At 50.4% G+C, this 15,563-nt stretch overlaps 1 protein-coding gene across 1 annotated transcript in view; it reads right to left on the reverse strand.

The window, feature by feature from the left end:
• Positions 1-1,091: 1,091 nt before the first annotated feature.
• Positions 1,092-15,563, reverse strand: part of MNT (MAX network transcriptional repressor) — a 56,914-nt gene continuing 42,442 nt past the window's right edge. Inside the window, exons 5-6 of the mRNA XM_035139355.2 lie at positions 5,722-5,914; positions 1,092-2,781 (exon numbers count right to left, since the gene is read on the reverse strand). Coding sequence (XP_034995246.1) covers positions 2,066-2,781; positions 5,722-5,914 — 909 coding nt within the window. The 3' untranslated portion in view covers positions 1,092-2,065. The remainder of the gene's footprint in view (positions 2,782-5,721; positions 5,915-15,563) is intronic.

Consider the following 15,563-nt stretch of genomic DNA (forward strand, 5'->3'; position numbering starts at 1 on the left):
AACGTCCACGAATTCCGGCACTATGAGAATTGTAGGAAAACATTTCCCGATCCATTTTCTACATGCCACACATTAACTTCATACAATTCTATCATGTTCCCCTACCCACCGCCTCCAAAATCTGGAACAACAGGCTGTGTTGCTGCCCCCTCAAAAGAAAAAGCAAGCGGTGTCTGGGAAGGAAAGCAAGCCTGGCATTTTAAAACTCTGTCTTAGGGTTTGACCTGAAAATCTGACCCACTCGGAATCTCCAAGGGAATGAGTACTATACTATCTAGGGGAGGAGCCAAAAGCAAGAGTGGGAGGAGCTTGTTTCCAGCTGCTCATAGCTCCGCCTTCCGTGTTCTTGAGGCTCCGCCTCGGAGGCAACAAGCCAAAGCCTCTCTCCCTTTCTCTCTTCCCCAGAAATGTTGAGGAGCCTTGCTTTGTTCCTACCAGGTCCCACTGGGCTGTGCTCCTTCCCTTAAAAGCTCCACTCTTCTGAGGTTGATATGCCTGGCAGATCAAAGTTGAACGAGGAAGCGTCCACCCCCAAAAAACTGGAACAACAACAACAAAAGCCACACACAGAGGCCACTGGGTACTTGGCAGGGAATTCTCAACCCTCCCTGCAGCCACAGATCCGAGAGTAAGGCACAACATGGTCCTCATCTTCAGAGGAAATGTGGGTCAACCAGGCCAACTTACTACCCAGGGGCTCTTTATTTCCGCTTTCAACCTGGGCTTGTGAAAACACCTTGAAAAATGCAGCAACTTATGAGGTTGTCATCTCAGGGGGGGGGGGGGGACCGAGGCACCATAAACCCCATTGAAGTCTCTCATCCCAATGCCCACTTCCTGGGCATGACTTGATTCTCTCTTGCAGTCGTCTGAATGGGGCCATGGGAACCTCAGCTGGGCTGAATACACAGCAGCAGAATTCGACCGCCCCCCCACCCTCAATCCACGCAGAGAGAAAATAACGTTATTGCAAATCGTGCATGTTTAAGAAGAAGAAGAAGAATTAAAAAGCGGCAAAGGGACAAAGGCGAACACAGCAAGTAGTTTATAAAACGAGACCGTTTAGGAATTACAAAAAAAATAAAGTCCAGTTGTGTGCAATTTTTTTCTCTCTCCTTTTATTAGACAGAGGGTTTCCTTAAAATGCCAGTAACAAGTCACAGTGATTATTGATGGTTGAACTGAAATGCAAATATACGGAAAGGAAAAAAAAATACTGCAACATGTCGCGTATGTTTTTTTAAATATGGTTTTACCCTGGTCCACCAAACCATCTGTCTTTGAAAGATGCTCATTTAAAAAGGATAACTCTGTCTTCTCTCTCCAAAAGGAAGAGATTATTGTTTGTTTGTTTGTTTTTCAAATTTTCTGTTAACGTGTCTAATATTCCTGCAAAGGGGGAGGGGGGAAGAAATCAGCCTTCTCAACGGCCTTCATTTGATAACAATATTTATATATATATGTAGCTATAGGCAGGTAGATATATATATAAATATATAATATATATATTTCTATGATTCTCTTCTTCTTCTTCTTCTTCTTCTTCTTCTTCTTCCTCTTCTTAACTATGCAAAGTCTCTCCATAAAGAGATCAGCCTTATTTTTTTTTAAAAAAAACAAACCTACGAAGAAGCAACGCATTAAAAAAATAAAAATAAAACGGGGTAGGAAGGGGGAAAACGTCTTAAGAACATCATTATAGTCATACTTCGTTGATTACATGGAAAAAAGGGGGGATTAATAATCACTATGTAGGACTGTTCATTAAATGTTCTGATTGGGGGAAATTCAAGTGCAGTAGTAGCAGGTCCTGATTTTTCTCAATTACCAGGCTGCCTAATAGAAATCAGGAAAGGGAAAAGAGGGAGGAGAAAGAAGAAAAGAACAAGCGTGTGTCTTGTGTGTGTTAATCTTTTTTTTTTGTATGTCCCCATTCCCCCCCCCTCCTCCCCAGACCTGTTGCACCCTCCCCTCTTCCTCCTCCCTCCTCACTTCACAACGGGTGGTAGGGGTGGGGCAACGCAGTTTGGAATGTATGGAGTTTCGGCCGGGCGCCCGGCGGCCCCTAAGCCAGCTTCAAGGTGCTCACTGGGAAGGAAGGCATGGTGACCATTGTGACGGGGTTCAAGACCGTCTGCCCCACCAGCTGCGGGTGGTGCACCACCTGAGTCCCGACGGCCGGCTTGGCCATGACGGCCGGCTGCCCCAGGCCGGCCGTTCCGTTCACTTGCTGGTGAGAGATGGTGTGGGCGATGTGGCTGACCACCGGCTGGCTGACCGCCACGGGCTGCGGGTAGAGGGGGAGCTGCTGGCCCAGGTGCGCCACGTGGTTGAGGGCGGCCGGGTGCACCGTGATGTGGCCGATGGGCTGGGCGGCGGCGGCGAGCTGCACCTGCGGGCTGGAGGCGGAGGAAGGGGCGATGTGAGCGATGTGCTTGGCCGGCGGCCCCTGCAGGACGTGGTTGACAGTCTGAATGACGGAGGCATGCGTGGTGGCAGTGTGGGCGATAACAGTCGATTGCACGGTGGAGGCCGCCACCAGGTGAGTCTGTGCGGGGACGATGGCCTGGGGAGGCACCAGTGCTTGGGGCTGAAGGGGGGGCTGCGCGTGCGGCGGCGGAGGGGCGTGCTTCTGGGCCAGAGGCAGGATGGACGGGTGGTGCGAGGCGGCGAGGGGGAGCGCTGCCTTCATGTGCTCGGGGTGCTGGCGGTGGGACGGCTTCGGCAAGGAGTTTGCCGGCCGGTCGTCTTCCATGTCTTCGTCCATGTTATCTTCACCCTCTGTGGGGAGGACAAAACGAGGGCACGTGTTATTTATTACATCTTTGAAATTTTTACTTTTTGGGAAATGATTTCACAAATATAAAATTATAACAATGCAACCGTAGGTAACGGGACCCCTGACCATTAGGTCCAGTCGTGGACAACTCTGGGGTTGCGGCGCTCATCTCGCGTTATTGGCCGAGTACAGCTTCCAGGTGGCCAGCATGACAAAGCAGCTTCTGGCGAACCAGAGCAGCGCAGCACAAAGAAACGCCGTTTAACTTCCTGCCACAGCAGTGCCTATTTATCTACTTGCACTTTGACGTGCTTTCAAACTGCTAGGTTGGCAGGAGCTGGAACCGAGCAACGGGAGCTCACCCCGTCGCGGGGATTCAAACCGCCGAATCCCCGTCGCGGGGATTCAAACCGCCGACCTTCTGATCGGCAAGCCCTAGGCTCAGTGGTTTAACCCACAGCACCAGCCGCGTCCCAATGCAACCATACACATCCACATTTAAAGAATCCTCCGAATCTCTGGACTTCCCACCTTCCCTTTCATGGGTCCTATTATCAAACCTTTTCTACTGCATCTTTTTCCAATAGTACGTATTTTGTATAACTCCGTTATCTCCATAGTACTTGCTCTGGGTTTGAAATGAGGCACATTTTGCACAAGGCTATCGACCGCTAGGGACCAAGCGAAGATGCCTGGGTGACGCCTGGCATCTCCACCCTCTGGAGTTGCGTGCTTGGGGATCATTGAATCTCGACTGTTTTCAGGCACTAATGCCACATTCTGTAGAATTCTATCAGTTCTTTTTTATCTACAAAATCGGAATGAATTTCAGGAACCATAATGTTTTTTTCTCTCTGCAGCCGGAGCAGGAGCAGTGAAAAGCTTTACAGTTAATTGCTGCAGCTTGTCTTCACTTACCGCACCCCACTGCCCTGCTGACAGCTGCAAAGAATATCTTTACGTTATGAATGGTCCGTGTCACCATTAAGAAAAAGAGATCAGAATAGGCCAATGTGTATATAGTGACTTTTCTCAACATTCATAACCTAGCTCAAGGTTGGCCACTGAACTAGCCAGATGTTTAACTGAGACTCAATCACAGTTAGCCCATCATTTGAAAGATAATTTTGTCTTGCCCAGATATGGCACCTAGGCTTTCTGTTTTGGTGATGGTAACCTTGGTTTAAGGAGCCGTGTGGCACCTAGATTATACACTGGTGTGTATCCCCACTCTTTCTGCCAAAGGAGTTCAGATGTGTTACACAGTGAAAATTATTGAAGCTTTTTTTTTAAAAAAAAGAATTCCAATGTAGATGCAGGCAGGGAAGGTCTAGATCAGGCATCCCCAGACTTCGGCCCTCCAGATGTTTTGGACTACAATCCCCATCATCCCTGACCACTGGTCCTGTAAGCTAGGGATCATGGGAGTTGTAGGCCAAAACATCTGGAGGGCCGCAGTTTGGGGATGCCTGGTCTAGAATCATAGAATTGTAGAGTTGGGAAAGGACCCTGAGGGTCATCTAGTTCAACCCCCTGCAATGCAGGAACCTTTCGCCCAATGTGGGACTTGAACCCATGACCCTGAGATTAAGAGCCTCACGTTCTACCGAGTGAGCTACCTCAGCCTCAGCCTCTAGCAGTTAAAAGGCTGATTAGAAGGTGAAGGTCTTCAGAAGACACCAGAAACAGACAACAGAGATGGTGCCTGTCTAATGATGGCATCTGCAGATGTTCACCTGCCAAGCACAGTGTTCTGGAAGGTATATTACAAGGGGTGAGATAATTTTTCAGGTATTCTGGCACAAGTTTACACACGAAAACCAGCACCCCGACCTGAGCGCAGTAGCTAATTGGCAACTACAGTGGTACCTCGCAAGACGAATGCCCTGCAAGACGAATTTTTCGCAAGACGAATGCGTCTTGCGATCTGATGGTGACTCGCAAGACGAATTTGTTTTGCGAAAAATTCGTCTTGCGAATCACGGTTTCCCATAGGAATGCATTGAAATTTAATTAATGCATTCCTATGGGCAAAAAAAGAAATTTCAATGCATTCCTATGGGAAACCGCGATTCGCAAGACGAATTTTTCGCAAAACAAATTGACTCGCAGAACGAATTAAATTCGTCTTGCGAGGCACCACTGTACTGGTACCACTGCCTCTCTGGAACATGTCCGAAAGTTACAGGCAGTCACTTCCTGGCGTAGTCAACAAAGACCGCACTACCCCTATCATGAGATGGGAAGTGTGTGTTGGGGCTGCACCGCTTCAGCCTCCATATAAAAAAAGCAAATTTTAAAAAATGTATTTCATTCCCGCTCATAGAAAGCTAGTGTACAAGGGGAAAGTATTCTGTCACCCTGAGAAGCTAGCTTTCTACCTCCAGGGAATTTGTTTGCAGGGAGGTGCATTTAAATCGTGTGAGCCTGAAATGGTATAGCCTCAGACACGGCAGATGGGGAGGTTTCCTGGATGGTGCGAATCTGGAACAGCTTGTTGGGGCACGTGCAGAGTTGCTGGCATGCCACAGTGGGCTGGTCCTGGATGGGAGTTTAGTACAGGGTTTAGAATGCAGCCTACGGCACAGAAGAACGCAGGAAGCCATCTTATACAGAGTCACACCAAAGACCATCTAGCTTGGAGCTGGCTATGCTCCCTGCAGGATTGCAGACAGGATTTCAACCGAAGATCCTGAGGACTGGAACCTGGGACCTTCTGCCCACGAAAGATAGCTCAGTTGTCCTGGAGGACTCAAGCTGGCAGAGCATGAGACTCCTCATATCAAGGTTGTGGGTTCGAGTCCCTTCCAGCTCTCTGATTCTACAAAGCAGGTGCTCTACCAATGAGCGACAGCCGCAAGTGCATCTCTGTGCGCCCCGCTTCCCCCAAAAAATCAACCCACCACACCACCAGGCCCCACTGGGCAGCATTTCCGACGCACCTGACGCAGTCGAGGTAGACGCTTGATCGTCCTCCGGCTGAACCGTCTGCCGGATAATCCGGTCGATCTCCAGGATATCCATCCACTGGCTGAGCTCGTGCTTCAAGTCCGCCAGCCGCTGCTGCGTGGCGATCTTCTCCCTCGCCAGCCGCTCCATCTCGTGCTCGTACTCCTTCTCCTTGCGCTTCAAAGTCTGCAAAAAGGACCCAGATAAAATAAGGAGGAAAGCAGGCGCGGAAAGGAGGACCACTAATAATAATAATAATAATAATAATAATAATAATAATAATAATAATAATAATAATTTATTATTTATACCCTGCCCGTCTGGCTGGGTTTCCCCAGCCACTCTGGGCGGCTTCCAACAGAAAAATGAAATAAAATAATCTATTAAACATTAAAAGCCTCCCTAAACAGGGCTGCCTTCAGATGTCTTCTAAAAATCTGGTAGCTGTTTTTCTCTTTGACATCTGATGGGAGGGCGCCACCACCGAGGAGGCCCTCGGTACTGGACCTCAGTGTCTGTAGATTATATGTATTGGGAAAATTTTGGGGAAACAATACGCAGGGTGAACAATATGGAAATAAAAGGGAAGTCCAGGGGAGGCGGTAGGAAAATACGGAAAACTGTTACGAGAGATATTGTTAGAGGATGTATATACGGTAAACCAATGAAAATTATTTTTTAAAAAATAAATAAATCAGGGGTCAGCAAACTTTTTCGGACTGTCCCTCAGACCTTGTGGGGGGGCCAGACTATATTTTGAAAAATAATAGTGAACAAATTCCTATGTCCCACAAATAACCCAGAGATGCATTTTAAATAAAAGGACACATTCTACTCATGTAAAAACACCAGGCAGGCCCCACAAATAACCCAGAGATGCATTTTAAATAAAAGGGCATATTCTACTCATGTAAAAACATGCTGATTCCCAGACCGTCTGCGGGCCGGATTGAGAAGGCAATTGGGCCGGATCCAGCCCCTGGACCTTAGGTTGCCTACCCATGTTTTAAATGCTGCAAACACACCAGCGCTTCTGCATAGTAAAGAACATGCTATATGTGGAAAGCGTATGTTAATCGCCACCCCATGGGTGATGGGCCATGCGGCAAGGAGCCTCGCCAAGTCACAGCTTCCTGGATCGCACAAATGTAGAGGAACGGGTATGGGGCAGTGTGGCGTCGCGGTTAGAGTACTGGGCTAGGACCTGTGTGGACTTGGTTCAAATCCCTGCTCAGCCACAATGCTTACTGGGTGAGCTTGGGCCAGTCGCTGCCTCTCAGCCTTCTCTACCTCGCAGGGTTGTTGTGAGAACAAAGTGAGAAGGAGAGCCATGTCCATCACCTTGAAAGCAATGGAACTAAATAAAGACACAATTTATGCACAGAATAAAGAGAGCTGGACCATAAAGAAGGCTGATCGCCGAAGAATTGATGCTTTTGAATTATGGTGCTGGAGGAGACTCTTGAGAGTCCCATGGACTGCAAGAAGATCAAACCTATCCATTCTGAAGGAAACCAGCCCTGAGTGCTCACTGGAAGGACAGATCCTGAAGCTGAGGCTCCAATACTTTGGCCACCTCATGAGAAGAGAAGACTCCCTGGAAAAGACCCTGATGTTGGAAAAGATGGAGGGCACAAGGACAAGGGGACGGCAGAGGACGAGATGGTTGGACAGTGTTATCGAAGCTATGAACATGAGTTTGACCAAACTGCGGGAGGCAGTGCAAGACAGGAGTGCCTGGCGTGCTCTGGTCCATAGGGTCACAAAGAGTCGGACACGACTAAACAACAACAACAACAACAACAACATGCACAGAATAGACCCGCTGAAATCAACAGACCCACTGAGCAGGAGACAAACTTTGGATACAAGCCAGTGTGTTTTAGCACAAAGGCACAACAAAAGATGCCTAATGTCCCAATGACACACAATTAGCTGATAATTGGGGTGGGAGAAAGATAAATACAGTACCACTTCCTAGCTCTCAGGGATGCTTTTGGGAGGCTGTTCCCAGATTCCCCCTCCCCCTTAAAACGCCACTCCATCTTGGGGCAACCCTCTGAATTTTCACATTTCTGCAAAACAACGCTCTTCACACACCGGGAATGCAATTTTTTTCCCCAGCTCAAACCTGCACCCTATAAAGCACAGAAAGATCAAGGAGTCAAATCCTCAAAGCATGAAAGCCTGACTCCGGAAGGGCTGTGTGGGGTTTTCTCTGGCAACCACGGCATGGGAAGGTGGCGGAGGGGAGGGGAGGGGGTTGGCGGCGCTGCTGGGCAAAGCAGCCAGAAAAGGATGAGATCAGACCTCTAGTCGCACGTGACCAGATTCTGCTTCTCCGCCACTGCGGTCTAAGCGGCAACTCCAGGAGCCGGGCTAATGAAGTGCGAGGTGCATTTATACTGTGGAGAGGTTTGCAGGAAGGGGAACCAGACTTTGAGCCCCTCTCTTGCGCTCCCCATCTGGCGGGAGAGCAAACTCGTGTTCTTTGAAAGCAACCATAACAAAACCTCTTCCAAAAATAAAAGTGTTGAAGGTGTGCTTGGGAAGCTTCCTGGTGCAGAGTCAGGCCATCGGTGTCTCCCCTCCTCCTCCCCTTGTTAATGCAGTACTGCCGGGGGTTTCTCAGAGCTGCGAAGGAACCCAGAAGCCATCAGGCTCAACCCAGGGTGCAGTCCAGATTCGGCTACGGCACCTCCAGTGAAGGGGCGCTCAATGCCTTCTGCCCCCTGCCTGGACAAGCACCCCCAAAATGAAAAGGCAGAATGTGTTTACGTTCCCCCTCCCCACCGTGCCCACTTTCCTGAGCATCTGAACGAAGGCAATTTGAAAACAGAAACTGTCCATATGGTTGGGAAACGGGGGGGGGGGGCGCAGGGAGAGAGAATTAAAGGAGGTTTTTATTTGTGGATCCAATTGGTGCAGGGTAGATTCAATACTGGCCCAGCCCTCACTCAAACTAGCCAACCTGCAAATTTGGATTGTGCTTTTTTTCAGACTCTGCTCCTGTACACACACAAAATTATACAAATATCCTTGCATAAAGAAAGCCAGCATGTCAGGGAAATGGATGCACACACATTCTCTGGGATGCTTGCCTTCTATGTGCAGGGATTTTATTTTTCTTATTTTGCATATGGGGAAGAAGCGTTCCAGCATGCTCCCCGTAGGCTGAGGCGATACAAGCCAGGACACATGTGGCTTGCAGCCCCAGTAAGAAGTAGGCCCTTGAAGGGAGGGATGGTGGCAACGTACAACTTGGCTTGTTTACTGAGAGCGCCGAACGCTATACGCTTTGCTGCACCAGATCAGGGCACATGCATGGACTGCAAAGGGTCTTTCCCTCCACCCTGGGGAGTTGCCCTCTTGCAGTGTTGCAAAGATACTTTGCAAACACACACACACCATGAAATCTAAGCCTACAGGCATTGTGCAGAAAACCCTCACGAGGGAACAGCAGAGGTACACAATTAGCAAGAGCGAGAAAAGACAACGGAGAAAGATGCTTTCAAAACACACACCTAAAAAAACCCAACACTTTCCTGCCAATGTCTGCAAAGTGCTGGGAAAGTGGACTTTTAGCTTTAATTGTCCGTCATTCTGAGGACCCCCAAATTCAAGCGATGTCCCCTTTACACTCTGCCGATGGACAGGCACCCGATCCTGGTTTTTGCTTAGTCATGCATTCCCAGGAGGCTGCGGGACAGACGCCCGCCCGCAGGAAGAGAGTCAGCAACTCCAGTCTTCCCTCCAGCTAAACTCTGTCACCAGCCTCAGCCTCGCCCCTCTCCCTCCTGGGAAAAACAACTTGACCACGTGCTATTTCCCCACAGCTGCCCTCCTCACACAGCAGATTTCAACGGGCACATTGATTCTGCCGCCAAATCAGAGAGAGGGTTGCCTGGCCATGAGGGATGTGCTTTAGCAATGCCCAGCTAGCAGAACATCAAGCACTCTGCCCAATAAACTCTCCTTTGCTCTCGGCAGCTGATCCTCAGTGGGGTCAATGGCGGGGAACTGGATACAACATTGGCTGGAGCCGCCTGTGCCCGAAGGGATTTGGAATCGAAGCGGGGAAAGTGCTTTGCAGGCCCCAGACAAGCAGCCGGTTTTGGGGGCTTGCAAAGCATTGCATGACATCAATGTGACCAATGGGTGGGAAGGTGAACCACTGAGCGGGGGTGGAGGGGTCTGCTGTACCAGTACCAATTGAGAAATGTGCTGGCAAACAGCACCAGGCAGGATTGGACTCTCCACCCACCGGCTGATGAGCAGAGACTTCAATCTTGCTCTCTTCGCAGGGGTCTGCTTTGCCAGTGCATTCCTTGCAGGGAATGTGCTGGCAATGCTGGATAACTCAACTGGTTAGAGCGTGGTGCTGATAACACCAAGGTCACAGGATCAATCCCCATATGGGACAGCTGCATAGTCCTGCATTGCAGGGGGTCGGACTAGATGATCCTCAAGGTCCCTTCCAGCTCTCTATGATTCTGTGATACAGACCCCAGCAGGAGAGAACCATGTCCCTCTCCCTAGATGGGTTCTAGGGAAATGGCCTTGCAGGCCAAATTGGGTCACCGTCTAGAGGGGCTGGGAGCTGGGGGCACTGTCATACAGTGGTTCCGCCCCTTCCTCCTGGGCCGTGTTCAGAAAGTGGTGGTGGGGGATGAGTGTTCGGACCCCTGGGCTCTCACTTGTGGGGCTCTGTCCTCTCCCCCATGCTTTTTAACATCTACATGCAACCGCTGGGAGAGATCATCAGGGGGTTTGGGCTGGGTGTTCATCAGTATGCGGATGATACCCAGCTCTACCTCTCTTTCAAATCAGAACCAGTGAAGGCGGTGAAGGTCCTGTGTGAGGTACCACTGTATTTTGCAGGCTAGTAACGGTGTACGTAGCTCTTCCCAACCTTGCTTTACCCTCACAACAACCCTGCGAGGCAGGCCAGGCTGAGAGACGCTGGCTGGCCCAAGGTCCTAGCCCAACACTCGAACCATTGCACCACAGTGGCTCTCCAAAAGCACAACCGGGGATTCAAACTCACGAGACTCTGGATCCCCACCTACAGCCACTTTTACCCACTGTGCTCTGCTGAGGCACAAGGTGCATTTGCTGTTCCACCCAATATTGCCACTTGGCCCCTGGATGCTTGCGCAGAGAAGAGTACGGCCCTCAGTCCCCACTAAAAGGCTGAGAGGTGGCAGGTTGAACCCAGGACCTCGTGGCAGCTCAGCTGGTGCAGCACACACTTTGCATGCAGACGTTCCCAGGATCCGAGCGAACCAGCCTCCCTGCCAAGGTTCCCTTTCCGGCTTGGCTGATCCGGCAAGCCCCCTAAAGGAAACGACGGACACGGCAAACACGTACGTGCCGTAGCAGGACAGAGTGGCTGAGCCGGGTCCGTAACTGGTGGAATCCTCAAAGCAGCCAGACTAAGGAAGCTCCCCCCCCCTCTCCTGCTCTCTCCAAGGAAAGACAAAGGTCCGAGTCAGATGCTGCCTCCTCCTCATACTCCCCCCCCCCGGAAAACCATGTAGGGGACTATCTGCGGAGAGCCGTCTCCTCCTCCTGGCGGAGCTTAATTTTTATCCTAGTACCAGCGGCTTGCAAAACTCTTTCTCAGAGCCTAAACCTTCCTAACCCCCCCCCCACCTCTCATTTCTATTAGTCTGACAGATAGGGAAAGTGGGTCAAAAGGCAGGAAAAGCGGGTGGGTTGGCCGGGTGTGTGTGTGTGTGTGTGTGTGTGTGTGTGTGTGTGTGTGAGTGTGCAATCCAAGCACGGCGACATTCCCAGATGGTGGTCGGCACAGTAAATGCCGCTTTTAATGGGTATTACAGGCCCAGCATTTTGACCCAAGGGGGTTTAATCGTCTTGTGGACAAAGGGGATCGCTTTCTTCAATACCAGCTTTTGGGTTTCCGAGATTCGTTCCAATTGCGCAGGTGAAATAGAACGGAAAGAATTCCGACAGGATGTGGCATTAAGGGTGTGAAAAGAGTCGAGATCCAGGGATGCAACTCCAGGTGGTGGAAATGTCAGGAGTCATCTCCTTCGGGCACTTGGTCACAAGCGGCCATAGCCAGGTGCAAAATGCGCCTGGTGGATTTCAAAGGCTTAGAGCCAGGTGCACTCTCTCCTGGATAACCCCTGAATGAATATTTAAGACAACAACAGCTATGCTGGCTCAAACGGGAGGGAATCCAAAACACACAGGACAGCAACAACTCCTTTATAAAGTCTGTTACCAAAGTGTGACAAAACCGTGAGCAAACTTTAGAGCCCCGCAGAACTCTTCATCAGGGGTTCAGACACACACAAAACACATCAGGTGTTTGCTAAATGCAGCCCTCCCCTGGAGGGGAAGAATCCCATCATGCATTTGTCACGAGGACGGTGGCAGTTTTTAGTTTTTTAAAAAAACGAAACAGCAAACACACCGGGGGGGGGGGGAATACACCACGAGGCAAGCTATCGCATGGGATTGGGTTGCTATAGCAACAACGCACCTACAGGCTCCGGTTCTGGCAGGCTTGGCCGTTGCTTGGGTAGCCACATCTCTCAACTGCATTTCGAACCTGGGATGTTTTCATTTTGTTTTTCTCTTTGCTGCCACGGCCCCAAAGAGCTGGTCCCGGCCAGAATGACCGGCACCCCGATTCTGTGTCGTTTGCAGGTGGACACAGGTGGATGGGGAAAGCCTCCTTTCACCAAATAAATGAGGGAGGTGTGTGTGTGTTTGCACACACACACACACACACACACACACACACACACACAGCATCAACTAGGATCCTAATGGAATTCTGTGCTGGAATTCCAAAGCTGAGCCAGTTAAATCGTGTCCAAAACCATTTTTTGCTTGCTCTTGCAGCAGGTGGGCAGCGAGCTTAAAAAAGAGAAATGTTTCCGTTTCGTTTCCACAACCAAATTCTGCTACTGGCCTCAATCGTGCCAAGGAAGACCAGCTAGCACACACTTGGGAGAATATTTTGCACACTATATTCATGGGTGGGTGGGTATGCTGCTGAACCTCTGGGTATCATACTGAGCTCCCCCCCCCCCAAAAAAAAGCTCTGCGTGATTTCACCTGCCCGCCAGAGTGGACAATATCTGCAGCCCCTCCAGGTGAAGGGGGGAGCCAATTCCCCTCAGCCCCTCGACTAGCATGGCATGGATGATGGGGGCTGGAGTTTGGCAATGGCCCTGCTGTTTGGCCCTACACCAACACTGGGAAGAAGGAGGTGGTTGAAATGAACCAACCAGTGGCTTGGGGAGGGGACCCACCGCTCCTCTCTTAGGGAAGCAAAGCAGTTGGGCCACCAGACTTCCAAAGCACATGGCTTCCCCCCAAAGAATCCTGGGAACTGTAGTTTGCCTTTTGCACGGGTCCAGTTTCCAGAAGCCAAACAAACTACAGACCCCAGGATTCCATGGGAGGAGCCATGTGTGTGCTTTAAATCAGACATAGGCAAAGTCGGCCCTCCAGATGTTTTGGGACTACAACTCCCATCATCCCTGACCACTGGTCATGTTAGCTAGGGATGATGGGAGTTGTAGTCCCAAAAACATCTGGAGGGCCAAGTTTGCCTGTGCCTGCTTTAAATGAATGGTGTGTCTCAGCAACATCTGGGGTAGCCAATGTGGACCCCTAAGGTTGCTGGGGTCTCCAATTTCCATTAGCTCCAGCCAGTGTGGCCAGTGCCAGAACCTCTGGTGGCCTCTGCAGCACTCCCTCACCAGCTGGCCCTACAAGAAGGTACACCCAATGGGGTATTGCTGATCAGCCCACAGTTCTGCAGGAAGAGGAGAGGATGGGGCGACTTGCAGGCAAGGCAACCGCAGAGGTGGAAAGCTGAGACTTTTGACACTGCTGGATCTCAAGAGACAATGGAGTACGCCTCTTCTCTTTGGTGCCCAGACGACAAGACTCACTGACGCAGCCCAAAGGAAAGCAGAGGGAAACATTTGGCACCAGCAATAACAATAATAATACTACATGTTGGAATTGCCTTTATCCCATTTAAACGCTTTCTCTTTTGTGCATTGGCCGCCTTGGGCTCCTTTGGGAGGAAAAGCAGGAGTGAAATGTGATAAATAATGAGCCCCCTCCCTGAACAATGATCACTTCAGGGGCACCATTTAGGCCTCAGCTCCCATCTGTCAGGAGGCGGAGGAGGCGGGGGCAGCCGCAAGAGAGGAGTTGGGATTCCTCTCTGGCATATGGTGGCGCCTAGGCCAGCCTCTGTGGGTGGGGAAGTCTCTGGATCTGTGAGTCATGGTTCCCACCCACCCACCCAAAAGAATCCTGGGAGCCAGCATTAGAAACTGAGATATGAAAGCTAGGAGCTCAATGGCACCTGAGACCTAGGTTAAGGGCGCAGCAAGTCTAGGCGTGCTTTAAAAACACACACACACACAAGAATACGGAAGCTGAAAATGAACGAACTGCTGCTAAAACATTATGTTCATTTTTCACATCGTCTAGTCCAGGGTCCCCAAACTAAGGCCCGGGGGCCAGATGCGGCCCAATCACCTTCTAAATCCGGCCAGCGGATAGTCCAGGTCTCAGCATGTTTTTACATGAGTAGAATGTGTTCTTTTATTTAAAATGCATCTCTGGGTTATTTGTGGGGCATAGGAATTCATTCATTTTCCCCCCAAAAATATAATCCGGCCCCCCACAAGGTCTGAGGGACAGTGGACCGGCCCCCTGCTGAAAAAGTTTGCTGACCCCTGGTCTAGTCCTTCCTCTGCCCACCCCCTAATATTCTTAAGAGGGTCTGTTCTCGTCTACAGAGTAGCTGGAAGTAGGGAGGCAGAAAAAAACCGTCCTTTCCTCAGGGGCGTAGCAAGCCGCCGTGACACCCGGGGCTGTGCATGCGTGTTATGTAGCACAATTCAAAGTGTTGGTGCTGACCTTTAAAGCCCTAAACAGCCTCGGACCAATATACCTGAAGGAGCATCTCCACCTCCATCGTTCCGTATAAACTTGATGAAATATCAATAAATATTCACAGCACCCCTGCAAGGTAGGTGAAGCTAAGAGACGGGGACAGTGACTATCATCCCAAGGTCACCAAGCGAGTTTTATGGGCCGAGTAAGGATTATGGGTCGAGTAGGGACCCAGGTGGCGCTGTGGTTAAACCACTGAGCCTAGGGCTTGCTGATCAGAAGGTCGGCTGTTCGAATCCCTGTGACGGGGTGAGCTCCCGTTGCTTGGTCCCAGCTCCTGCCAACCTAGCAGTTCGAAAGCACGTCAAAATGCAAGTAGATAAATAGGAACCGCTACAGCGGGAAGGTAAACGGCGTTTCCATGTGCTGCTCTGGTTTGCCAGAAGCGGCTTTGTCATGCTGGCCACATGACCTGGAAGCTATACGCCGGCTCCCTCGGCCAATAATGCGAGATGAGCACGCAACCCCAGAGTCGGTCACGACTGGACCTAATGGTCAGGGGTCCCTTTAAGGATTTGAACCCGGGGCCTTGCTGCACAAGGAGTGTGTTTAAAAGAGCCGCACGCCTGGAAAGACTCGCTTTGTTTAAACGCCCTTGCAAGCAGAGCATTTGAGGCAAGGCCCGCCCTGTCACTACTCCACCGCGTGCCCGCATTTAGGACACAGCAGCCTGCATTTGTTGCTGTACAAATATTTCCCACTTTTTGCAGCCGACTGTAATTAAGTCGCTCGTTCTTGCATCCGAGTAAAGAAAACAAAGCTCCGGGGGCAATTTCTCCCTGTGCCTCGCCTCTGGAAGAGTGCTGCGCTGTGCAATTTGCAAATGGGAGGTTAAAAAAATAGGCCTTATTTAAGAGGAGAAAAGGAGCGGCAATTT

The sequence above is a fragment of the Zootoca vivipara genome, chromosome 15, assembly GCF_963506605.1.
Source record: "Zootoca vivipara chromosome 15, rZooViv1.1, whole genome shotgun sequence".
NCBI lineage: Eukaryota > Metazoa > Chordata > Lepidosauria > Squamata > Lacertidae > Zootoca > Zootoca vivipara.